Raw genomic sequence first — 26666 nt, 5'->3', positions numbered from 1 at the left:
CTAAAAGGGGGATGTAAAGGAGCGAGTTAGACAGTAAGAACTAAAAGTAATGCAAAAATGTAAGAAAGAAAATGTAGCAGACAAAAATAAAAATAAAAAATATTAAAATTGCGCGGGAAAAGGACTGGCAGGAATGCAGCGTTCATTGGGCAGAAAGGGACAGCGAAGTCCCTAAAGCACGCCACCCTCACGTCAATTGATTTGATAAAAAGAGGGAAAAATTAAATTAAATTAAATTAACCACCTTTATTACTTTACTTATACAACTGAGAGGATATAATTTTTACTTTTAATAGCTAAATATCGCTAAAGTCAAGTTCACGCGATAGTACAACACTATTAAAAGTTAAGCTCACAGCACAGCGTAACAATACTATACTAAAGAGGAACCTCTAGCTCTAACTATTATACTTCAGGAATGTGCTTATAAAGATTATATTCAGGCACCAACATATTGGTTCTATAAAACCGTTAATGACGAGAGTATGAATTGTTAAGAAAAATTACATAAATGTGAAATTGTGAACTGCACATGCACGTGAATACGATTCATGAACACATGGTATTATATGCAACGGGTAACGACTACTGTAATAACGTTAGAAAAATTAGAAACAGTGTTTCATTTAATATTAGTAGACATGTAGTTCGCATTATTCAAGAAACGTTTTGTGATTTAATTAAACCAACAGATTCATTTTAATTAACTAAGGTTAATAATAAACTCATTTGTTCCATGATTTCCCTACTGAAGAATACGTAAGTAAATAGATTTTAAACTTAATCTCTATGTTTATGTAATATGTTAAAATAATTAATATAATTTAAAATTAATGTGAGCAGTATGAATGAGATTTATTGTGTATGAAGTGCTGCTATAAAACTGATATGAGGAAATATGTATATTTACTATTTAGACATTTTGGTTAATGATCAAACTTTCAAATTTGTTCTTATTTTAGGTTAACAGAAAATGACAGTATTAGAAATAGAAGAAGACACAGATAAACGTTCAGTTCCTCCTAGGAAGAAAATTTGTTTATCCCTTTCAGGTCGTGAACGTATACTTAGCAACATTTCTCAGGTTCCTAAGGCTTTGAACAGAGAGAGCCTTGTGAATAAAGATACTTTTACATATAGTATGTAAATTTTATTATTTAAAATCTTTCCATATTGTGTCATCAAAATAAAAATTACTAAATTAGTTGATAATTATATATAATTGAATGTATGTTAATTATAAAGGTACAAGCAAAATGTTGAATGGCTACCGTAATCAACTGAGTAATCACCAAGATGGAAGTTACGATGTGTCAAGTAGTGGTACAGAAGGATTAAGAATAGCTACATTGTGTAATTTAGGAAATACATGTTTCTTAAACAGTGTGATATATACTTTACGATTTGCACCATCTTTTTTACATAATTTACATCACTTAGCCACCGACTTGTCTAATTTAAATGATAAGCAACTTCAAGTTAAAGTAAGTTTCAATGTATATATTAAAAAGAATATTCTTCCATAATTTTATATATCAAGATGATATATTTTTTATATTAGATAAAATCATCATCTTTGGGTGGAACTGGTGCATCACTTACTTCAAGCAGCAGTCGTAGTTGGAGTAGTAAAGATTTGTTAGCTCTAGCTGGATCTGCCGGAGATAACAATAAACACAGAATACAAATAGCAACTGAAAAATTACACGAATTATTTATGGCGTTACACGCGGCCGAAGTGAAAGAGAACAGTGAACCGTATCAACCAGATGCATTTTTACAAGCTCTTAGGTATATACATGCTATCATGAAAATGTTATTTCACATTTATATTTATTATCCTTCCTCTCGTTCCAGAGAAGTGAATCCTATCTTTGAAGGAAATCAGCAACAGGATGCTCACGAACTTTTAGTGTGTTTACTTGATAATATCAGAGAAACTTTTCACTTGTTAGTCAGACATAGAGAAAGTCAATTTGGACAAAATAGTGACGGATTATCAAATTTGTCTACAGACCATTCAGTAGATATACAATCAGAGGATAGTAATTCGAATAAAAGAAGTATTCGAAAGTTTAGAAAAAAGAAAAAAATAACAACAAGAGGAAGTTCTTCTTGTCTTGTACAGCCAAATTTGAATGGTGTATCAGTATCTTCTAGACCATACGAAAATATGAAATATTATATGAAATATTGTATGAAATACGAAAACGGTCATGCCGAGTTTACGGAAAGTAATGGAGATGTTGGCAGTCATAGACCTGAGAGTAAAACGTGTTTCATTTCTGAAGATTTCGAAGGAGTTAGCCTTTTACAAACCACATGCCTTGAATGTGAACATGTTACCGAACGAAAAGAAACATTTTGCGATATATGTGTGCCTATTGATATTGACAGGTCCAGCGAAGAAGGTAGATATTTTCAATGATCACTACATTAAATAAATTGTAATAATTTGACTGAAAATTCATTTATTTATAGACGAAGAAGTAAGATCAATGGATAGTAGTGAAGTATACAGGCGAGCAGTAGTTACTAGTGAACTTCTATGGGGTAGAGATAAATATTGGTGTGCTCGTTGCCTTCGGTATAACGAAGCTCGAAGAGCAGTATGTTTCCCATCTTTACCCCGGTTACTCATATTGCAGCTGAAAAGATTTTCTACCGCAGCGGGGTAAAATTTCATGTTTCTTGATCTTCGTTCAATGTTATTGAAGATGTACAATTTTCACTTATCAAAATATATTATTGTATTAGGTCAATGGAAAAAATTAATAATCATATGCCAACACCATTAACTTTACAATGCTTCTGCGAAGAATGTATCAATGAGCGTGGAACTACAGGCAGCAGATCGGAATCACGACACGTGTACAAATTGTATTCTGTAATCATGCACCAGGGGGCAACAATGACAGCTGGTCATTATGTTGCTTACACCCGTTTACCTGATGAATCTGCGTTTACAGAATATTTTCAGTGTGATCGCGATTGCAAGCGACAAACTTCTGGTCAGGGTAATAGTGGCAGCACAAATACGAATTCATCTTCATCGGACAAAACGTCCGGTATACTAAAATATTTCAGGAGTAAACCAAGTGTTAGTGAAACTAAGGAACAATTAATTAGGGTCGGCTGTCGAAGTATCGATTGTTGCGGTATTCGACGTCACAAACATCCTAGTACTTGGTTGGAATGTGATGACGAAGCAGTACATGCAATTCCATTGCGAGAGTTAGAAGATAAATTAGCACCAAATCCGCGAAATTCCGCCACCCCGTATCTTTTGTTCTATGTGAGATCCATGACGTAAAAATTAGTTTTTTTTTTTTTTCTTTCAAAACGGCAAAACTAAAGAACTGAGCTTACATCCTTTTGTGAGAAACTACACATTCCAAATCTCTGTTTACTCTGAATGTGCTATATCGAATTTAGATGAACGTGTATAATTTTCTAGAATGTAAATCGTACTATTAAAATCATCTTAAATATTAGAATTTAGAAGTTGAATAATTACGCAATAAGTTTTCCAATCTAAACGATACTGTTACTCTCAAGTCTTGTTGTTAATGCTACAGTGTCAATTTGTATCTAGACGACTAACGTTAGTTGAAACGCGAAGTGTTATATTTTTAAGTTATCACTGTAAAAATAAAAGTATGTATTCTTGATTTAATTTTCCCTGTTCTTTTTAGGTTTAAGATATTTTTTCATTCAAGCGAACCGACATTAACAAAATTTCTAACGATTAAAATCTTATATCGTAGACATTGTTATACATTTTTTATTACTTGTACTAATTACGCATTTTATTTTTAATTTATAAGACCCGATGAAATCAACGACGATTAAACTCGATGATATACATATATTCTTTCCAGATTTTTTTTATTTGTTACAGTTGAAAAATTAATTTGTATATACAATATAAGAGTTTTTGAAGCGGATCAATTAGTGTTAGATAAAGCGGAATAGAAACAGGACTATGAATTATTAATTACATAGGAAGTCATGTTTATGTTAAAATATTTGTAGCGTGTTAGAATGTCAGTATAATCATACGTGGATATATCCATATATTGATTGTTTCGATAGGGGTCAGTAGTGAATAGTCGTATTCAACCCATCAGCCTGACATATCGTAGTTTCTTTCACTTTCCGGTCGCGTTACGTTTAAGTTTTCTCTTTTTAAATAGGAATCTCAAATTTGAACATGATACTACCATTGTACCTCTAAAGAAGGTAAGTTAACTAAGCGGATGGATGAATAATAAAAGTTTATGCATTATTCAATGAAATCAAGTTTACGCGCTACGAGTATGAAGGGTTTAAATAAAACGTCCCTCGCGTATAACATTATAATTTTTTTTTTTATTACTCGAGCTGTATTAGGTATCAGATGTTATAAATTACAAACGAAGGATGGTAAAACTATTTTGTTAAGAATTACAAGAAGAAGAACGTTATTTTATTTACTTTTTAAATTAAATTATTAAACTAGAAAATTTGTAAGGAAAATCAATCGTTAATAGAGAAACTATAGATCATTTTCTAAGTTACCTCAATTCGTATTACGTGGCTATAAATGTTTGAGATAATTCTTTTTATTTGCATAAAAATCTGAGTTAACTGCGTACCTGTGTTTTACTCAGCAATAACGATATAATGGTGAGTGTAATACATAACAATTTTATTAAACGTATTTCGATGTGAAATTACGCACCCGGAAACCATTCACCTTGCAGTCATTGTTTTTCAAGTTTAGCAGAAATAATGTAGATGTTCTAATTAATACTAACATCCTGTATATGTTATTGTTCGATTGTTCCAATCGAACATACTTCGCTATTTCAGTTTTTTCTTTATTCGGTAATTACAGATGTTATTAAAAACAATAATTTATCGGTATGAAGCATCAACAGATCTCAGTCGATTTTCTAAGTATGGTATTCACTGCTTGTTCGTACCTGGCTCTTGCTGGAGCCGTTTGGGTGTTTTTACGACTGGTCCAGGCATGTTTTTGGTTACCACGGCATTTGAAACGACAAAATCATATTGAACTAATGCTACAAGATAAGGTCTTCTAATATTTTATTTTAACATGTCGTTATAAAGATTCGCTTGTATTTGAAAAATTCCATTAAACTTCAAAATAGGTCGACAATTACGAAAAATACATAATGGAATGCGAAGAAAAGGAGCGAATTGAACAAGCAATGCAAGACGATGTTACTAAGACAGATCTCGCTCAAACGGAGAAATGGAAAGAACGAAGAGAATGCCTGGAAATGTTGAAGAAAGAATTAAATGGCGTTTCCGATGGTATCGAGGATCCAAATAAGTGGGATTACTTTCTGGAAGAAGAGGAAACAGAAAAGGAAGAATCTATTATTACAGAAATTCAGGACGATGAGGTTTCTAATGACAGGCATGATAAGATAAACGCAGACCCGAGTACGATCAAAGAAAAAGTTGATTTAGAACCAAAGAAGGATAAATAATATTATTTCGTACAAATCTTTAATAATATTTGTATTGATGTTGTAGCAGATAATTTAACAAATGTTTTGTGTGTCTTCTAATAATATTAATATATTAAACTGAAATTAAAGAGAGTACTGGCTAAGAATTCTACGATAATTATTAAGTTTGGATTTGTTTATTGATAATTTTATTCTTTGATATATTATATTATTGTCACAGTATTTTTTCAACTAATTTTATCAGTAATTTTACGACTGTTTAACTGATCCTAATTACAAATAACTAGTTGTAAAATATTAAATCAATAGTTAATGTTAACCATTTCACCATCCGTGTATCTCATTGTAATTGTAATCTGCAACTTTAATAAAATTATATTATAAAATTAAATCATAAACTTTAGTATAGAAGTATGAAATACGAACAATAACATAAATGTCCTTCTTTATGCTCCAAGACCCATGCTTCCTAACTATTTATTATCCTTCGCCTCTTTATGGTCCAAGGCCTTTCTTCGCAGATATTGTGTCTGCAGATTGTTTTTTTTTTTTTTTTTTTAACGTGGGGAAATCTTGCATAAGACCCCCCGCCGTCCCCAGGGGACGGACGGCGGGGGAGTGTCAGATTCTTACTGACTAAAACCCCACGGCGACCGACACTGGCGCTAAAGGAGGGCTCCGGGACCTTATGTAGATCACTCCGGAGCCCTCCACGCCTAATACATTCGTGCCCTTTCGGGATGCCTATCATGTGGCCGACACCGGGGGTCGCACCCGGTGCCGGCTTCTACTTGTACCGCGTGTAGAGGCGGCTGGGGTCCCCTGCACCCCTTACATCGCTGCACCCCTTACATCGCTGCACCCTTACATACCTGTACTCCTTATATCTCTGCATCCCCTCCATTCCTGCATCCCTTACATACCTCTATTCCTTACATCTCTGCATCCCCTATATTCCTGCATTCCTTACATGCCTGTATCCTTTACATCCTTGTATCACTTATATTCCGGCATCCCATACATCCCAGTACCTCCCTGAAATTGAGTTGAAATTTTTGCGGCTATAAGGCCTGCAATTTTATCCAAATTTAGTTACTTTTTTCGCCACCAGAGGGCGCTGATTCGACATCGAAATTTTAGTTCACATTTTTTCCGCCAGAGGGCCAGAAATGGAGCAAGATTTAGTTCCTTTTTCCAAAACCAGATGGCGCTGATTCGACATCGAAATTTTAGTTCGCATTTTTCCCGCCAGAGGGCCAGAAATGGAGCAAGATTTAGTTCCTTTTTCCAAAACCAGATGGCGCTGATTCGACGTCGCAATTTTAGTTCACATTTTTGCCGCTAGAGGGCCAAAAATTGAGCAAGATTTAGTTCCTTTTTCCAAAACCAGATGGCGCTGATTCGACATCGAAATTTTAGTTCGCATTTTTCCCGCCAGAGGGCCAGAAATGGAGCAAGCTTTAGTTCCTTTTTCCGAAACCAGAGGGCGCTGATTCGACATCCAAATTTTAGTTCGCATTTTTCCCGCCAGAGGGCCAGAAATGGAGCAAGCTTTAGTTCCTTTTTCCGAAACCAGAGGGCGCTGATTCGACATCGAAATTTTAGTTCACATTTTTCCCGCCAGGGGGCGCTGTTTTTCGAAATTTTCACGAAATTCTAACTTACCTTTACTTACCTTAACTCGAAGCAGTCGTTATAATATATTTATTATAAGGGATGCAGAGATGTAAGGAATGTAGGGATGAAAAGGGTATAGGGATAAAAAGAATGCAGGGATGTAAGGGATGCAGAGATGCAAGGAATGTAGGGATGAAAAGGGTGTAGGGATGAAAAGAATGTAGGGATAAAAAGAATGTAGGGATGTGGGGGATGCAGAGATGTAAGGAATGTAGGGATGAAAAGGGTGTAGGGATGAAAAGAATGTAGGGATAAAAAGAATGTAGGGATGTGGGGGATGCAGAGATGTAAGGAATGTAGGGATGAAAAGGGTGTAGGGATGAAAAGGGTGTAAGGATGAAAAGAATGTAGGGATAAAAAGAATGCAGGGATGTAAGGGATGCAGAGATGTACCGAAACAAGGGATGTAAAGGAATTCAGAAGGGGTCCGGGGCTGGGGCCCCGGTCTCCACTGCACGCGGCCCGAGGAATGCCGGCATCGGGTGTGGCCCCCGATGTCGGCAGAGTTTGGCACATGGTGGAGGGTCAAAGTACCTTCCCTACCGCCCTAGTGCAGGCCACCGTGGTGGTTTTAGTGGGTAAAAATCCCACACTACCGCCGGCCCCTCCCCAGAGGGGCTGGAGGTGTCTTTCTGAAGATTTCCACCACGTAAAAAAAAAAAAAAAAAAAAAAAAGGATGCAAGGGTGCAGAGATGATGGGGACCGGAGGAACTTTAAAGCATTAAAGCGGACGGCGGGAGAGTGTCAGATTCTTACTGACTAAAACCCCACGGCGACCGACGCTGGCGCTAAAGGAGGGCTTTGGGACCTTATGTAGATCACTTCGGAGCTCTCCACACCTGGCGCATTCGTGCCCTTCTGGGATGCCTAGCATGTGGCCGACATCGGGGGTCACACCCGGTGTAATGACGGCTGGAGTTTCCACTCTCGACACCTGGGATCCTGATGGCCCCACCATCAGGATTTTGATAATGAAACCATCATATCTAGTGTTGAAAGAAGGGCCGAATCAATTTCTCCTTGCTGCTCCTCTTATTGCTGTAATATAGCAAGGCTGAGTTCGAGACACTGATTGACAATAAGAAATGGTACATAGTTTTTGATATCGAAGCAATCTGCTATTACCATCAAAGTGCGGTAGACTGTTGCAGTGCGAAGTATTTCTCATTTTTATACAGGATAAAGCAGATGGCGTTCGTTCTCAAAGCACAGATTCGAAACCGCTTGAAAACAAAGGCATGTCTAGTCTTGTTAGATCTGTAGTCACTGGCAGGAGGGCGCTACTTGCGATCGACTGTGCAAGGGTTTGTGAACGAAATTGGTTCTCTTCGTGAATCTAAACGATTGCGTTCCCTTCGTGTAATGTGAAAAATAGCCCGCAAAAAGTGATACACTAGTTTCACGACAATGCCGTCCAAGAAATGACGTTCTACGTTTGCCTAAGGATCGTCCATGTACACTCTCATCGCTGACCTGGAGACCGGCAATAGAAGCCATGCCGCAGCACAACCCTCGACAGAAAAAACTGATGATAATGACAGTGACGAATCATCATCGTCTTGTCAGCTAGGGAACGCCGGCAATAAGTAAGTAAGTAGATGAGCATCATGTTTTATGTCAAGCCATGTAACCATGTAAACCATCGCGCTACTTTCACTACTTGAAGAAGCGTACAATGAATGGCGCTTTTTTACCTGTACCTAAGTACATACATATTTACTGCGTGATACATTATACAAAGTACCTCGATCATAATTATGCGTCGATTAACGGTAGAAGTTCATACTTATGTGAATGATAATCATGTACCTGACTAAGTGGCCATTATATTTAATTACAAAAGGTATAATACACAATGGCCATGTTACCAATTATGATATTTTGGTACCAGTATAGCAGTAAATAAAACAAAGTAGAAATTAATGAAATATCGAAATGATTCTGTGATACATAAGCTGATCTACGCGATTTTTAGTATATGTAAACTTGCAACGTCCAATTCACATGTAGATCAACTTACCTTTCGCGTGCATTATGACTATGTCGTTGGCATGTCATCGGCATGATGCATAGCGAAACTATTCTCTTTGAAACGCCATGCTTTTCAGATATTATTTCTCGAGTAGTTGTGCTAGGCATTTTGTCACTACTGCCAGGTGACCCGAAGCGATCAAAGGTCATTGACCGGTAAACTGTGACCGAACGTGACGTCATTGATTGTAGACTCTACCGGGAAGTTTATTTTTGTGCCTCCGTATGGAAGGCGCATCGTACCGTCTATCTATGGCCTTTAAACCCTACGAGTCTATATCAATGATCTCACTTCTATGGAAGTCTGTGAATGGGCCATTATAGACCCGGTATCTTAAAAATGTGAGCTGATATTGTTTTTTTTTCAAAAATATAAATAAACACGATTTTTGAAAGTCCCCACTGGCTTCCTGAAGCCATAAAATTGGTACACCAATGAGGATAGATGTACGTTAGGATTTACGTCTACAGCCTTCAGCCGCAACATCTAATTTAAAGACTCATGTGAGTGCCGTCGTCATTGGGATATTGGGAACAAAACCCAAGAAGTTAAATATGAATAATTCGGTGGAGTCTTTTATATATTCATCGCAGATAATGATCCAAAATAGAAGCTACAGTAAAATAGGATTTACATTGAACAATGATCTCTGCAGGATGCGCATACATGTAATTATTTCCCAAAAGTGTGTTTATCTACATACGTTATATCTCTACAATGTTCTATTGGAAAAGCAAGTGTATACCGCGCAGCTCTCCATTCTATCGATCAGCAGCAGCCATGAGTTTCTCCATTCTCCTCCTTGCCTTTACGTACTCTCTCTTTCTGTCTCCGCTGTTCTTTACATCCTCGAGCGTTTCCTTCTTTTCCGACCTATCCTTTTATCCCCCCTGTTTACCTAACCCGGCCTCCACGTTACTTATTTTTGTACTTCGCAGTACTTCCCGTTCTCTTTTGTCATCTTCTCACCCTCTATCCCTTTTCAGTTATTATTTCGTCTATCCATTCGTTTATTGCTCAAGGATAACCTTCGTTTTTGGTTACATTGCCAATTGAAACTCGTAGAATTGCTTGACGAATAACAGAAAGGACAGATGGAACATATTTTATCATTGTATTTTTCGTGATACATTGAAATTAATCGGGACCTTCAAACCCGATGAAAAGGTGCCGTGAAAGCGAATGAGTTATGGACGAAAAGTGTCGAAGCGGTACAGGTCCCTGCACGGGATGACCCGCTTGACGCCACAGTATGCCGAGTGGTATATATCCAGGGGCAGTGCCTACCGCTCTGCTAATTGTAAGTAGACGCTCGATAATTGTCGGTCTTTTAGACAGACCTACCTCTGGAGCCTCGAAAGAGGGAAATTATCAAGCGGCTACTATAGTGTACAAAAGTAGACACCTATAACAATGAGAAATCGAATAATTGTACATACAAAGTACATGCGGGTGGATGTACATATCTGATGCAAATCAAAGTCTATTTTCGATGCTCTTACGAACTTGGAACATGGACATCGAAATAACTTGCGATCGATAGCGACTAAATTTCACCTCAAAGCATTCAAGATAGAACTTACGCGGGTTCTGAATTCGGTATCCAACGCTGTGTAATTAATAAGAGAAATAAAATGTATCATTTGCCAAAAACATCGAATAGTTACCTTTATTTACATTGCCCTGTTTACCTCCTTCAATATATAACCACATTAACTGAATTTTAGGTACACGTATCAATTACGAGTCATTTTTCCTGGGAAAAGAAAGAATAGTGTTTCAGTTTCAAACGAATGCTGATCTAAATATAAATATTTCTTGATTCATCAAATTCGTACGAAGAGACAAGTTTTTAAGAACCACTATGAATTAGTTGTTCTTAAAAATGAAATGAAAATAGAACGTTTAATCATTTGATCCTAGAATGCCTATACGATGACACTGAATTTACACTTACGCGTTTCGAGATCAATTAAAAGGAAAATGATCGGTGTCAAAAATCGTGCGTACTTCGAAATTGATCCATTTAATAATCAAGTAAAAGAAGATGAAACGATTGATCGTGCAAATGACATCGATCACGTTGCTCTCGGTGGGCACACCGAACAGTAGATCACGAAGTACCGGTGAATCGGTCAGGAAAGCTTGCTTCCACGTTTCGTGATGGAAGATACTGTCGTTCGTATCGATCGTGATTTTCGTTTCGGAAACTCGGTTTCTAGATATTCGACGGAGACCTTTCACCTCCCGTATCCAACCGTCTATTGTTTCGAAAATCGAGTACACTTTACCCATGCTTTTTCGTGACTAGTGCACGATAATTCGTCGAAAAGTTATCATCAGTACAACCGACGGATAACTGATCTCGTTGGCTTATTCGTCTCACGAATGCCAACTTCGATGCACTTTTGGTTACCTAACCGTTTTAAAATCGTCATCGGTTAAAAGTACTCGTTCGATTGCACAACTACCGTGTATATGTATACATACTCATCGATGTGCTTCACTGGCGTTGAGGTAGGTAAATATTTGATTTTACTACTATATTATTAATATCTAATAAGTATGGGTTTATGTAAGGAACGAGTAATCTAATTTTATACCATAAACTTTCTAGGAGCTCCCGTGACTCACTGAGAAGCATTTCAAGCGTTATACTTTTCATTTCTACAAAGAATCATAACTGAATTACCATTATTTGAAGACCCATACCTCGTGTAATGCAAGATAGCTGTGCATTATTTCAGCGTTACATAATTCTACCGAATATGTATTTGTAGAAATTTTTTAATTTTAGGTTTTAAATTGAACATTAAAAAATTCACGAACATATCTTTCAGGCCATTGACTCGGAACATCCTATAAATAATAGAGAGCCAACGGGTGCATTCTAGGATTTCGTATGCTCCTAAAATAGCTAGAATGTCCGGGGGACAAAACTGAATAACTGAATAACTGAGTAATATACCTACTATGGGATATGTTGACCCTTTGTGGTCCTAAGTCGGTATATTCGTATCACGCTCGATAATTCTTCGTTTCTGAACAAGGACCATCTGTAGTGCCTCGAGTACGGCTACTTATCGAGCGGCTACTATGCTGGAAGTACCACGAAGAGGAAAATACTTGACGGATGAGATGTAGTAACGAAATGACAAAGTCACTCGTTGCACTCGTCATCTCTGAAATGCGCTCGATACCGGTAACGAGATATTGTAGAGGGTTAAGGATAATGACACGGTTCGGAGCAGCACGATGGCGCAACCGACAAGAAAGGTACAGTGTGGGGTCGACGGATGGAAAGCGAGGGGGGGAGGATATAGTGACGTCTTTTGCGTCCGTCAAGCCAGCTTTCCACGGAGCCAGTCGGATGCCAGACATGAGATGGGTTGATTCTGTGCCTTCGGCTTGTCTCGGTGTTGCTCGGCTTTCATCGGATCCTCCTGCATTTCACGTACAGTCACGCACAGTCGCTGCATTCGCGACCGATATTCGAGCAGGCGCGTTTTCATCGTGAATAATTTCACGTAATTTAACGATAAATAAATTGTCTGGTAAACAATTTCGTACGTGCTATGTGAATCGTGTGAAAGAACATCGAAACGAAATGGAACGGCGAGTGACAGGTCATTGCACTTGTTACGTTCGTCGGGTGTTGCTTCGTTAAACTTCTGTGCGTGCTTTGTGTTTACCGACCGCGTTTCGATACCGTTATAACTACTTGTGATCCAACGAAACGTCGAGTGCAGTACATTCTCAATTTTCCCCTTTGCATTTCACGTTAACGATCGATCTTCGACCTATTCCATTCGTTTATTATCGAACGCTGTGATTATCCCGAACCGTTCATTGCGCAGGGATCGTATTTTAGGTGTAAAAAGTGATTTTTAGAACGTCGAGAAAGGAAACAAGTGCATCCGCGGCGGAGATACTGTAAGAGAGCAGAAACACAGAACGATCTGATATGTTCGAATAGCGGTCCAACAAGTTGGCACGTATGCTTTAGCGATATCAACGAGAAGCGAACGAGGGACGTCGGGTTGGGAACGTTAACTCGATCCGACTGTACATAGAACGCCGAGTCTCGCGGTCTAACAGCCGCGAGTTTAAGAGAGAGGACTTCTGCCACAAAAATTCTATCGATAATGCGAAAAGTGAGCGAAACAATGAAACATAGAGCGATCAGCTGACTAGCCGAATTATTCGGTAACGGCCGTGCTAACACGGCTGGTAACGAGAATCGTCAACGGACCGAGGAGAATTATCGACGCCAGCAACGATTATCCACCTGTTCGGTTATGACGTTCGGTACACCGTTTCACACGGAGAAGTCGCAGTTCGCTGGAGATAACCCTGCACGGTACGTTTCCTCGTTTCTTTCCTCACAGTATAAAATTCCCTGTTAGGAAGAGGCGCGTGCACTTAATTCTCCTTCCCCATATAGCCAATGACTGTATGTATTTTTGTAAGAGAAGAAATGCTATACGTTCGTACATTATAACTCTTTCACCGTGCCTTTCACGCTCGGATCATGGCTTCGATTGTTTTGCGGAAACGCGCGGCTCTTCAACGCGTAACGAGATACCGTCGTCTTTCGTTACGGTTCGTTCTTAATGGCGAGGGAAAAGGTCGCACATCTATTGCCGCATTAAGCTCTGATTATGGTTATTGTGCCAATTCAATTCGACATCCGTTCACCTCATCCGTTCGCGCGTGGACAGGCACTTCTATTCGCTGCTAAATACATACATAGTTGGTGCAAAACGACGTCCTAACCGCTTGATAATTCCCCATTCTTCAAACTCTAGAAGAAGTCTTTTTAAGAAACAGGGAATTCTCGAGCGTTGCACGAGTGCATTCTTCAGAATTTACGGCATGAGAAAGGAAGAATGTAGCTCGCGAGCCACTACTTAGTCATGCCTGCATTAAGATATAAACTGGTAACTGCAGTAGAATACACTAGCAGACACGAGAACCTAGAAAATATAATACACCTCGTCCATTCACACGCACACAAAGTCATGAGGACACATCCGAAGTATACAGAGTGGAACAGCATCGAATTAGTAGATAAAACAATTATTACGAACAATAAGTCAACGGCCTTAGCCTCGTAGGCTCTTGCCGGTATCCCTAAGACCACTGAAGTCAAGGTACATACGTTGGGCACAGGCCCCTGAAAGATGACTTCCATGTTGGCACGTGGGTAGGGAGGTACGAAGAACAGAACAGAAGGAGAAAGAGCGCATTTCGCTTTATCGAATGCTACGAGGAACAAAGAAAACATTTTTTCTAATGATCTTACAAGAAGTTCCTTGGGTGGAGGATAAGGGCATATACAGATGTCCCGGCAGGTGGACGTATAAATATAATGGAACGAGTCTACAAGTTATCAGGACAGTTTTACTGGCTGTTTAATGTAATCCCGAACTGGCAGGTGCAGCTCGAACGCCATAACGCCGAATTTACACCGGGCAAGTAGCCGGGTGTGGTAACCTGTGCCAATATACCTGGGAACGAGGAAGACAGAACCTAATTCTTTTCCTCTGCTTGCCCAGGCTACTTTCCCAATGCAAACTCGACCTAAGATGAAATTGTAAATCGAATCATTCTCACGTTCATATTGGAAGATTTTTCAAGGGTTAGTTGATTACGAAAATATCGCAGCTGGTAACGGAGCTAAAGTTTCTAAATACATTGTACGTATAGCACGATGTTGAAGAGCGACAGTAATACGTCATTCTATATACATTGACACGTGACAACGAAGCTGAGAGCAACATAATGGAGGTTGCAGTCAAGGCTGTAGAAAGGCGTTCTTTATTGCATCTTGCGAGCCATGCTACCCGGTCGTCGACCTCCTCTGCTCTCCACTCTGTTTATGCAAGGTCATTTTACTTATCGTACCATTCTGCCTTTTGTTCCTTAGACTTATCTTTAGTTTCAAATAAAAAAGGCATAAAATTATGATCGATCGCGTGACCAACAGACGATTGCGCTCGATGAATCGGCTATTTCGCAATTGAATTCGAACGAATTACGAAGCAGAGTGGTTGCACATTTAGATAAGTGTTCAGTTTTTCATTCTACTAATTGCGCAGAAGAATAATAATACTTGGAAAACAAAAGGAAACATGCGAGTCGTTCGCTTCTGAGATCACGCTGAATCACATCGAGTGAATACTGATGCTAAATGAGTCTTCGCTCATTAACGAGACTCGATCGCAACTTATACAGCTTCTAAAAGACCAAAAACACTACCGTGTAATATATCAAACGCTTTCCTCCTGTTGGAAACAAAATGTCTGATTACTTTTGACAAAGAAAGACACGTTGGTTGTTAAGTAGACAGGTGTGTTGCAAGGAACGCTTTTTTAATAGAAAATTCTTATGCTATGAATCATTAGTTTGGTAATGCGTAGTTTCTTGCTCTGCACGACAACTGAAAGCGTCGGAAAATTATTTCCCGAAATACACTGGGTTAGTTTTCATCGCTCGACGAAAAGATAGCTGCCACTTTGATCGATTATGGTAACGATTTCTGTGAATCAAGTAACCGAGTCGAAATTCATTTATATCAACGGAACCGAGAATAAGTGGTACTTGTTCTTGTTGCTTCAATTGTTAGCCTCGTTACTTCTCTTCATCTCCGGTGACCTACACATCCGGGTAAATGGGGCAAAGAGCGAGCCAAGAATCGGGGGTACATGGGTTATCTCATCGTGATCTTCGGAATGGGGTCATGCCGATCGCAATTCATCCATCTGACCATTATGTTCGGCTCGATGATTGACATGCGCAACAATTTTCTTCAGTTTTTCCTCGTATGAAAACATCGAAGAATCGCTGAAGGAATATTGGCATCTAGAAAGTTGAATCTTAGATGGTTGGTTACATAATTGGCGCTGGGTTATGATGTTAATTCACAATTACGTAAATAATGTCAAAAGACATCCGAAAGGCTAATAGAAATGGCGAGTACATTTTAAAAAAGAGCCGAAGACAAAATTTACGATTATTGGCAAATAAAATGAAAGATTTGCTCACCGGTTGGTGTACAAGCATGTCGACCAGAATATTTACTGCTTTCTCCTTTCCTTCAATTTTCCTCCTTTTTTCCTTATTTTCTTTCATGCATCGGCGTAGATTTAACGAGATGCCCTTTTCATTATACATACGAGGCAAGAGGTCGGTTCGCTTATTGAAGAGCAGAGCGGGTCGGTTGGTCGACGTTAATTGGGCGACGGAAACTCAAAGCTCGAGAGCTTAGTTCCGTCGCGTAAAACCGTCGCCCTTGCTCTTTTCAAGTTTTTCCACTGCTACCGCCACATTGTTCAGATACACTGTTTAGAAAATAAGGGAAAATGAAATTTTTCACTTCTCATGAAAAATTCCTAAAACGTGGTCTGCATAAAAGTGCAGACTGTGTTGTATTGAGAATCGAGGAGGTATTTAACCTTCGGTCGTTAAATGGTACCGTTTGGAATTGACATTTTCACGTTTCCTTGGTCATAGTTGAACTACGCGCGAAAAAGGCCAAACGGCCACGCTGAACCAGACGAACGTCATGTCGTCGTGTGCGCGATGCGGTCGCCTCAACGACGTCATTCGTGACGTCTTTGGTGCGACTGAAACAACCGCGGATACTACCTACATTACCTATGTAGATCGACACGGAGCGGACAATTTCAATGCAAATAGGTCATACCTATAATAGGTCCTACTTGGCTATGGCCTTGATAACCTTAACACTATTTATCGAAATACGAAAGTAGCAGATCACATAGTATTATTTTAACTTATAAAAGTACGAAGAAACGAATAGACCATAGTTTGTTTAAAATGACGTTAAACAATCGTATGTAATGTTTAGAAGAAAGTTCAATCCAACTGGCTCAGTGGTCTAGGGGTATGATTCTCGCTTTGGGTGCGAGAGGTCCCGGGTTCAAATCCCGGCTGAGCCCGATTTTTTTTTCTTTTTACTAATTAAACTTTTTTCAATTAGTTTATGAAAATAATAAAAGTATACATTTTTAAGTAAAGAAATATACATAATTATGTTTAAAAATATGATGAAACGAAACATGTTTATATTGGGTGTTTATATATGTTCTTTTATAGGTAATTAAATTGTTTCAGTCAAGTGCGATGTATGAACTAGTAGAAGATAATTTCATTGTATTATTAGTTATTGAATTTTATAAGTGAACAATCAATTGTAATAATGTTTAACGAATCGGCATTCCCTGGTGACATATAAGAAGTGAACAGCATTGGCAACTGGCTCAGTGGTCTAGGGGTATGATTCTCGCTTTGGGTGCGAGAGGTCCCGGGTTCAAATCCCGGCTGAGCCCGATTTTTTTTTCTTTTTACTAATTAAACTTTTTTCAATTAGTTTATGAAAATAATAAAAGTATACATTTTTAAGTAAAGAAATATACATAATTATGTTTAAAAATATGATGAAACGAAACATGTTTATATTGGGTGTTTATATATGTTCTTTTATAGGTAATTAAATTGTTTCAGTCAAGTGCGATGTATGAACTAGTAGAAGATAATTTCATTGTATTATTAGTTATTGAATTTTATAAGTGAACAATCAATTGTAATAATGTTTAACGAATCGGCATTCCCTGGTGACATATAAGAAGTGAACAGCATTGGCAACTGGCTCAGTGGTCTAGGGGTATGATTCTCGCTTTGGGTGCGAGAGGTCCCGGGTTCAAATCCCGGCTGAGCCCAGTATTTTTTTTTTTTTAATTATATATACATATCCGTGCAGTTCATACATTATTTAAAATAATTCCAAGGAATAATTTAATTTCTGTTCTGCTATAAATGAATATTTTAAATATAATTAAATACTATATTTTCCTGTGACTCTAAAATTTGTTTATAAAACTTGATTCATACGAGCACCGATAAATTTGTTATCTTCTATTGCGTAATGAGTTATTGTAAAAAGTATCTTAGCCATGATACGATGGCGTATACAATTGCAAACAATTAATTAATAATTAATTCAGCTATTCATTTTTCACCGACATTTTTAAAAACCATCCTGCATCATTATTAAATTATTCATTGTAGATATCATTGCTTTGTGCTTTTATAAAAAGAACTACCTAACCGTGTGGTTATTTGTGTATCATTCCAGGCCCAGCACCATGGCAGCTGAGGATGGTACGCTGAGTGGCGGACTTGGGGCGAAATTAAAATGTCCGACTCCTATATCGCGCTTAAGAGTGGAGAAGATCGAGGGTGGTCTCATGGTAGCTGGGGTTGTAATAGCTGCGAATTGCCAGATTGCACTTCCGGCATTCGGGTTTCTTTTTATGCTCGTCGGCGCTGTGCTCACTGGTTCGTATTCTTCTCCTTTAGTCTCTCTGTCTACAAACATAAGTATCCGAATACCTTCATAGTATTCCTCGATAATTCCCTGTCACATACATCATTCCTATACAGCTGTACCAGAGATACAAAGGAACTGGCGTTAACGAATTTACAGGCTTCTTGGATTCACACGAAGAAGATCAGAGTGGATGAACGGAGGATTAAAAAAGTATTACGTTGTGACATTCGCCAAAGTCGTATCGATTACGAACTAACGAGCACACGGATATTTAACTAACATTATTACTTCATAGAGATTTGTAACGGTGTTGCATAATACAAGTCGCACGTGTTATCAGCTAAGGCAGTCACGGATTTCAAGCTCTCGAATAATCTTCAGCTGCTTGTGTACAAATTTTATCGATCGTTGAAAACAATCATCCACTGTTCCGATGTGAAGAAACCCGTCTGTTAATCATTTGCATAACTTGATCAACGCGGCGTTCCTTTAGGGATCAGTCAGTTCTTCTAACTATTTGGAACATAGAGTTTGCTGTTAACTCAGATTAGGAACAAGGCTTCTTATTCGATGCAACTAATCGAATTCAACGATTACGATAGAGGCTTCCGTCAAATTAACAAACGAACGTCATATTGCGATACAGATTGTTTCCCAACAACATCGTCTTTAAAACACGTACATACGAATATTTGAAGTTAAATTGTACGTGGAATGATAAGTTGCGACGAGACATTAATCGCGGAAAATTTTTTATTGAGCATGCAATTGGTTTAATGCCAGTTATCTTTATCCGTCGATGATAAAAGCGTGTAGAACGGACAAGGATTGTTCACTGTTCAGCTTTAAAGAACTTAATTGCAAGGAAACGGGTCTATGAATCTTTCTTTGTTTCAGCTGCGTCGTATCGTGGACCAGGCGAAGACGAGGATAAGGATTCGTACGCGGCAAGAATCGCGTTCACAGGGAATTCCCGAATCCTGGGACCGATCTGCATAGTTGTGGGTGCTCTCATGCTCGCCCTTGGCGTATTGCTTTGCTTGCTGACCAGAAGGGCGAGAAGAAGGGAGCGCAGAGTCGGTTTCCATTGTCCTCTACACGGAGATTTCTATCCTTTAAGTCCTGTTCAGGGTGCCAAAATGCTCGGTGAGTCAAGGACACTTGTACCTACTTTATTTCGTCTGCTTTCCAAAAATTGGCAACATACATTACGATCTTCCTGCTTCTTTGTCGGATGAAATTATTCGTGGAAAATCTATGCGAGGTAACTTTGCAGTAACGTTAGTTTACCAGAGCGTGCTCCACTTCGTGTCAATTGTTCTGAATTCGGAACGAGGCTGGATCAGGGTTAAGGTAGCTAACTGGATTGTCGGAATTCAGGCTAATACCAGTTTATCAAATTATTCCTCTGGTCAGTCGGCCGGGTTACCGATCCTACAGCATCTCGGTTTCGTGTTCGAAGCTGAAACCTCAAAACAATTTCCTTAACCGACCAACGGTTTATAGATTTCTATGCAAACAAAACGTGAAAAAGGGGAAAGCTCGCGCTCCCCGTTGGAACTCGGCTTCCTATCCTTGATAGCTTACCCGTAGCCTTTGTACAGGGGTATAAGTGTAGCTTTCGTGACGAAGCAAAGAGCCACTTTCGCTATCATTCATCGTGTCGAGCCAGGGTTTTACATTCTGCAACGCGAAAACCTTCAGTCAATCCTCCATGGCCAAGGTCGCTCGGCTCTATTCCAAACCTCCATTTATGACATTGAGTAGATCCCCAATTCACCGGGGTAGCTTTATCAGCTGCTATTTCACGTCACATAGAACGAGTATTCTTCCGCAGTATGTATTAACAAACATACCGCGATACTTTTATGAATAATTTATGGACGGTGAGTAAATTAGGTATGCCAAGTGTGCAACTAGAACGTGCGCAAACTATTATAAATTCGTAAACAGGTATCCCGTTATTTGTATCATAGATGGTTTTATAAATTCACCGAGTTTCATTCAAATCGATGAGTAAGGCTTTGCTTTTTTCCCTCTTTAGAGATATATTTAGAGGTATATCGAATTCTTCTTCGAAGAACAATTTAGAATTGTTTGCTAATGTTCTATAATAATATTTGTTCGCAGGTATATCGGGTAAGGATATTAGCGGATGGTCGAGAATTCCCTGCCTGAAAGGACGTTCCTCGAGTAAAGGAAACACATCTGGAGGTGTACACGTCGGACCACCGCAATGTCCACACTCTGTGTTAAGCAGCACCCGAAGTTCGGTGAGCAGTTCGCCATTGAGCCCGTGCCCAACACCTATGCCGTTCTTGGTAACTTCGGGTTCGGTCAGGTGAGATTGCAATCTGTATACGCCTCTCGTATCAAATTGCTCGATGAATAAGAATGCACATAATGTAATTGCGCATTTGAAACGAATTCCTATCATAAAGGAGAAGAGAGTTAATCAGTTACATTGCACTCTGCTGTTTGAGTTCTTTCATTTATAAAGTTATAACCAAATATATATTTTCTACCTACAATTTGCTAAGGCTTTATCATTTAAGCGCCATCGAAATTTCCTTATTTAGTTGGATGCTGACGTTTGGATTAGAACAGTTCTGGAAAGTTCGACAGTACCTCTCCTGCGTAGAGAGACAAGGACAGCACCATCCTCCATGTGTTTTACTGCCACTCCGTTAGAGGCGCTACCGTCACTCCCGTTGACCCTAAAAGAATATCATTTTTGTTAGTTTAAATTCAAATTTCAATTACGTACACGACACACAATTACATTGCTCTGCTATTTTTTCATTTATCTTAGCTCGCCTGATTTATTTTCAAAATGAAAAAAGAGGCTCCATTTATATGAATCCTTTTCGCCATTTTTTCCATTGCAGGTTCGCAAGATAGAGAGCTAAGTATCGCGCAATATTATATGCGAATATTGTTGGGATACTAATTGCAGGAATCGGCGCAGCAATCGAAGAAAGATGCACCCCTCCCTGCGTTTGACGAACTGAATTCATGTAAATAAATTGGTCTGTTTCAGTAGCGGGATGGTGCAGAGTGTCGGTGCTAATTTATCGCCGGACCAAACATTCGGATCGATTCGGTCGCTCTCAGTGACGAGAGAAGTGGCCAGTTTCCCTTTATCAAGAACGCCTACGCCACCTCCGCAACATAGGTGGGCAATATTTCTTTATTCGTCGCATCCTACCTCAGTCTTACGATAACAGTTTATATGCCGGACGTTCTGAGTTAGTTAAAAATAACAAATTCTTGAAACATTGTAGCGTAACAAGTAAATTGATCTTGTAAAATTTATACTTAGCTGGAAAACAATCATCGAGCATTTATGTTTTTAGGACGGCCACACTGGCAAATGCCGAGGACCTAGTAAACATGGGTAGCCCGTTGAGAGAAGCTTCCCCACGGCCGGAAGTACGGGTGGTAGCGCCTTCCCATCGATCACCGTCCTCCCTCGCAACGGACAATATCAGCAATCCTACCAATCTCATCAACGTCAGTAATATTAGCAACGCGAGCAATCTTAGCAACGGAGCCGGGAATCGCAAATCGGTCAGCATACTACTTCCCGAGCATTCGAGTGGATGACCCCAACAGCAACAACACGGCTTTGTACATCGTTGCGACAAAGAGCCACCCTTGATTAAGTAATACACGAAATGCTAGATAACAAAGGATAAGAGAACGGTGTGGAAGGAGCATAATTAAACGTTAACGAGATCGATTAGCAACTGCCAAACCAAATGACTCGCGTCGAGTGATCGGTTTTCGAGCATTGATCTCTCTCTCTCTGTCTCTCTCTCAGAGTTCTGGCACCATTAGCATGAAAATGTCACTCATTAAGAAACCTTAATTTTTGCTGCGACTTTAAGTAACCGATGATCGCTAATTATTACCATGGGCATTTGTATTATGTTACTAAACAGGGTTTAACAATATCGCAATCCGCTGGTGTCCAAATGAAATTGAGTAGATGCGCGAACCGTCGCTTAAGACGAATTAATTCACACTAAACTGTATTGGCAAACGTTCAATTATCGATTTCGCTTAGCAAACCCAAATTGATGGATAAGTCACACCGTTGGCGCGACGACAGGGACGGGAACAAATTTGTCAAGTTTCCATCGCTTAGGAATCGTGGCTAGTTTGTTCCCAGTTTATTTTATCGAATGATTCTCTTTCTTTCTTCGATTTGGTGCTGTGCCCTGTTCTGAACGTATCGTGAAAGGGAACTGAAGCTAAGAGAGTATCACACTGTTGGAGTGCAGAATTTTGAAAAGCTTTGATAAACATTCGACCAACCTCGACATTTTGCAAAATAAACGAAACACTGTTTTTGTAAGTTGTAGGAAACTTTAACGCATCGAATTAATGCGCCATTCCCGAATTCTTCTCTAAATATAGTAATACAGGTGAAGGCTGGCACGATTCAGTTCTGTATAAATTAAGAAACACGATCCTGCCATGCAAGAGAGTAGAATAAACTTCCTAAATGTTGTTCTCTTGCAAACGTACACTCACAGACGACAGTTTTTGTTTCATCTGTATTATCTAATTCGATACAAGATTTTATATGTGACAATCAACCTATTCTATAGAAAATGTTGGTTGTTTGAAAATGTTTCGTATTTTGTGAGCAAATATTCGGTATCCATTTAAGAGTAAATTAACATGTTCGCACTCTGAAAGTTGAATGACGCTCTCTGACAGCTATTCTCAGACAAGGCGTCCACTTGCGAGGAACACTCTCGACAGCTTTCTGCGCGAATTTTACTCTCAATTGGACACTTAAACCTTTACGATAGTCGTCGAAATACACCGGTGAAAATAATATCGAAAAAGAAAGACCTAGGATTCGTTGAATAATCTTTCGACGGTACAGCGTGGATTAGTGCTTGGTAGTTAATACCTAAACGAACACATTGAATCGACGACCTTAAGTAGCTAATTATATTGTGGACGTTAATTACACGCCATAGAATTTAAGAATATAGATCTAAGGTAAATGCATGTTACGTTCATAATTCATTGCGTGCTCGGCAATCGTGACAACGTAATAGCTTTTACGAATCTCAATCAGTCATTTAACTTTATTTCATCTCATCGTACGTTTCCATGCCTCGGTGAAAAGCATTTATCGTCATTTCAATTCCCATCGAAGTTCCATGAAAATTTTACAAGGATTTTGAAACGGTAGTCGAGCAGACTCACGAGATTTTAAATAAGACTCTAGTCCTGTAAATACGTAGTTAAACGAAGGGTCGAACAAGAGAAAATGATCGGCAGAAGTGTTGCAACCAAGTCGTACTGTGGTACCAATATGTATAAAACGTTTGTGGTTTGTTCCGAGATTAAGTCGTCGTCGTCGTTGAACAACTTGAAGAAGAATTTAGATTAGATTTGTCTGCGAGATGCCCTCGTGGTTCAAGGCGACACGGTTTCCTATGAAATAGCATAAGTAAAGGAAGATGCCTAATCTATCCACTTTACATCTTTCTTTTACGATAATACTATCTCCACGAGGGCAAACATTTGGACAGCACTCGTCTAGATTTTTACTGTTTCAAATTCGATTTCAATTAAAATGAATGAGAAAAAAATACGCTTAAAATTGTGGATTTTAATGAACTAAAAAAAAAAAAGAACAAATGTAAAATATACAAAAGGATGTCTTGACTAAAATTAGGGAAGACTTTCTTTCGCTGTTGACTGGTTAAGGTTCAACAGGGGCTTGCATCCCTAAATTGCTTTTACTTTCTCATAGGCTGTGTAAAATCGAGTTACTGACCACAAACGTATTATCGAAGAGAACACTGGTTTCCGATCTATCCGACAATATATCTACATTAACTGTAACGGTCTAGTAACGCATTTTCATATGTAATTCACTCACTGGATGATTGTTCATTCGCTCGTAAGTTATAATGGCAAAGAAAAAGACCGAGCACGTAAAACAACGCAGCGGTTGGGAAGGAAAATCGAGCGATTCAGCGTCGAATAAGTAATATCAGTAATGGACCTAAAAAAAAAAAAAAAAAAAAATACGTTGTCCGTGCAGTTTGAATTCCATATGCGAGAAAATTGAGGAGAACTCGAGACTGTGTGCGAATGCGTGTGCCAAACAACGTTCATTCAGCGATACGTTCTCATGTTCGATGCTCAGAGTCCGGATCGTCTGATTTCCGAGATAGGGGAGAACGTTTTGTTGTTAATTATTTAAGGATAATACCTCTCGTCAAAAATGCCACGCATTGGAAGCTCAAAAAATAATGTTGTTATTTTTAGAGATAAACGCTAACGAATCGAAGAACATGTGTATATCTTGCCCCCGTCAGAGAAAGTATTAAAAGGTGATCATGTTTATAAATCAATGCATTCCTTCCTTTTGGGATCGATTAACAATGTCGTAAGTTTGTAGGTCGAGACACATTAATTTAAAATCTAAACGAACCTTCTTGTTTTTCACGAAAAAAAAAAAATAAATAAATAAATAAAGTGAAAAAAAAAGAAACGAATATTGTGATAGAGAGCCGTAGACATATAAGAGACTATGAACACTCAGGATTTGAAGTGTTCGAACATTGAACTATCACTCATCGTCGGTAATATGAAAACGGGACAAAATCGGCCGGGTCCAATCAAGCGAACCATTGATCGCGACCGATATGTTTAACACTCATTGTATTTATGTTTTAATCGATCGCATTTACGATATCCATGCGTACTAATTGTAATTCAACACAGACTCGTCCGAATGGTGGTTTTATAGCTATCGACTAAACTGGCTACTTTAACGATACAACGGACTTACATATACATATACATATATATGAATTCGAATATACGGTAAATGTACGATGATTATGCTTTATACAGGATGTTAAGAAAAGGGCTCAAAACATTAAGCGTAGATAATACTAATAAACATGAGTTGAAAAATGAATATTGTCGGAATTATAAACAGTTTTTCGATTAATTAGCAAGTAACTTGCTATTTTCTAATATTGTCGCATGGCATTAAGAAAAAATAATAGATCTGTCCTCACATTTACACGTGCGCCTCATAAAATCGAATTTTCATCACATTTCACCATAAGTGTTAGTTATATACAGTTTATTTAAAATAAACGTGGACATTATTATTTTAATACTATTGATTTGATCACAATAAAAGTCAAAGGAAATATTTATAGTAGTTTCATTTACTATATGATCATATTATATTAAATATTTTTAAGATTTCGATCTGTTGATTTAATTCCAACATTAAATCTCCCGCTAAAGGGGAGTTTTAAATTCCGTAGCGCCGTCTATTCGAAAACGGCGCAAACTACTCAACGACTTACCGATTAGGATTCCAGAACAGGGAACATTTTTGCCCTCTATCGGGAAGTCTGTGAAACTAGTTTGTAAGTAGTTTCCGCGACTTACTGATAGATAGCGCTAGTGGCCCTGTTCTGGAAACTCAGTTGGTAAGTCATTGAGTTTGTTGAATTTGAATCTTCCCTTTTGGCGGGAGATTTATTTTTGCATTTAAATTAACGTTTTAATATATAAAGACAAAAACTATTATCCCATTGACGTCCAAAGACAGACTATAAATAACGATGTTAAAAGGTAGACAACAAGATATATGTTTGTATTATACAAACAGGAGAAACTTTATTCGTATTACGTGTTAACACGTTTTGACGTTATTCGGACATCTCTTTGGTAGTATCGTCGTGCTCTGCTTATTACACAAATTTAATACTGAAATTGCTGTAGTGATATGTAGTCTGTAATATCTTTTAACATAATTGAACCCGGGCATAATGTACATACTCATCGTTAAAATTCACCGCCTCTTTTTTTATTATTTAACGTTCACAATGTACTTCTTTTTGCCACGTACACACATAGAACAAACTTGTAATCTCTCTCAAATACTATACTCGTAACACCATGTAACGAGGTGCTTGGACAAGATTTATAAACACCGAATAATACAGACGAGTTTCAATTTCACTCGTGTGCGCAGTATACTGCAGCAAATTTATCGTTTAATAATTTTCACTAGCGAGGTTTGTTATTTAACTTTGCATTACACACTCTTTTGTT

At 38.5% G+C, this 26666-nt stretch overlaps 3 protein-coding genes, 1 long non-coding RNA gene and 3 other non-coding genes across 14 annotated transcripts; 6 read left to right on the top strand and 1 right to left on the bottom strand.

The window, feature by feature from the left end:
- Window positions 1-234: 234 nt before the first annotated feature.
- On the top strand, window positions 235-3343 carry Usp1 (ubiquitin specific protease 1). The gene is made up of 7 exons (XM_034320757.2): window positions 235-759; window positions 963-1139; window positions 1246-1484; window positions 1562-1791; window positions 1858-2411; window positions 2482-2674; window positions 2758-3343. Exons 2-7 carry the CDS (start codon window positions 974-976, stop codon window positions 3311-3313), a joined length of 1938 nt encoding a protein of 645 aa, XP_034176648.2. The 5' UTR covers window positions 235-759; window positions 963-973; the 3' UTR covers window positions 3314-3343.
- A 558-nt stretch (window positions 3344-3901) lies between these two features.
- On the top strand, window positions 3902-5835 carry LOC143306000 (uncharacterized). The gene is made up of 3 exons (XM_076691590.1): window positions 3902-4242; window positions 4880-5078; window positions 5157-5835. Exons 2-3 carry the CDS (start codon window positions 4908-4910, stop codon window positions 5499-5501), a joined length of 516 nt encoding a protein of 171 aa, XP_076547705.1. The 5' UTR covers window positions 3902-4242; window positions 4880-4907; the 3' UTR covers window positions 5502-5835.
- A 2572-nt stretch (window positions 5836-8407) lies between these two features.
- On the top strand, window positions 8408-26616 carry LOC117602362 (uncharacterized). Of its 6 annotated transcripts, XR_004580942.2 has the most exons (7): window positions 8408-8747; window positions 18354-18556; window positions 19446-19694; window positions 20679-20821; window positions 21128-21284; window positions 21589-21723; window positions 21905-22033. XR_004580942.2 is itself a non-coding variant. In XM_076691807.1 (6 exons), the coding sequence occupies exons 1-5, from the start codon at window positions 8614-8616 to the stop codon at window positions 21237-21239; spliced, it is 909 nt and encodes a 302-aa protein (XP_076547922.1). In that variant the 5' UTR covers window positions 8409-8613; the 3' UTR covers window positions 21240-21284; window positions 21589-21721. The 6 variants fall into 6 exon arrangements, 5 of the variants coding, with proteins under 5 accessions (XP_076547922.1, XP_076547921.1, XP_034176156.1 ...); XM_076691807.1 differs by lacking the exon at window positions 21905-22033 and having other exon boundaries at window positions 8409-8747; window positions 20679-20889; window positions 21589-21721; XM_034320265.2 differs by lacking the exon at window positions 21128-21284 and having other exon boundaries at window positions 8413-8747; window positions 20679-20889; window positions 21905-26616.
- On the bottom strand, window positions 9293-12413 carry LOC117602365 (uncharacterized). 3 transcript variants are annotated; one of them, XR_004580946.2, is made up of 5 exons: window positions 12162-12413; window positions 11684-12052; window positions 11151-11609; window positions 10861-10949; window positions 9294-10598 (listed from the first exon to the last, which is right to left on the bottom strand). It is a non-coding gene; the product is annotated as an uncharacterized LOC117602365 (long non-coding RNA). The 3 variants fall into 3 exon arrangements; XR_004580945.2 differs by having other exon boundaries at window positions 9293-10598; window positions 11151-12052; XR_004580948.2 differs by having other exon boundaries at window positions 9296-10598; window positions 11151-11860.
- On the top strand, window positions 17086-17157 carry TRNAP-UGG (transfer RNA proline (anticodon UGG)). Its single transcript has one exon. It is a non-coding gene; the product is annotated as a tRNA-Pro (tRNA).
- TRNAP-UGG (transfer RNA proline (anticodon UGG)) lies at window positions 17476-17547 on the top strand. The gene has a single exon. It is a non-coding gene; the product is annotated as a tRNA-Pro (tRNA).
- On the top strand, window positions 17866-17937 carry TRNAP-UGG (transfer RNA proline (anticodon UGG)). The gene has a single exon. It is a non-coding gene; the product is annotated as a tRNA-Pro (tRNA).
- Window positions 26617-26666: the final 50 nt, after the last annotated feature.

This window comes from Osmia lignaria, chromosome 13 (genome assembly GCF_051020975.1).
Source record: "Osmia lignaria lignaria isolate PbOS001 chromosome 13, iyOsmLign1, whole genome shotgun sequence".
Classification (NCBI taxonomy): Eukaryota; Metazoa; Arthropoda; class Insecta; order Hymenoptera; family Megachilidae; genus Osmia; species Osmia lignaria.
This window is presented reverse-complemented; position numbering and strand designations above follow the sequence as displayed.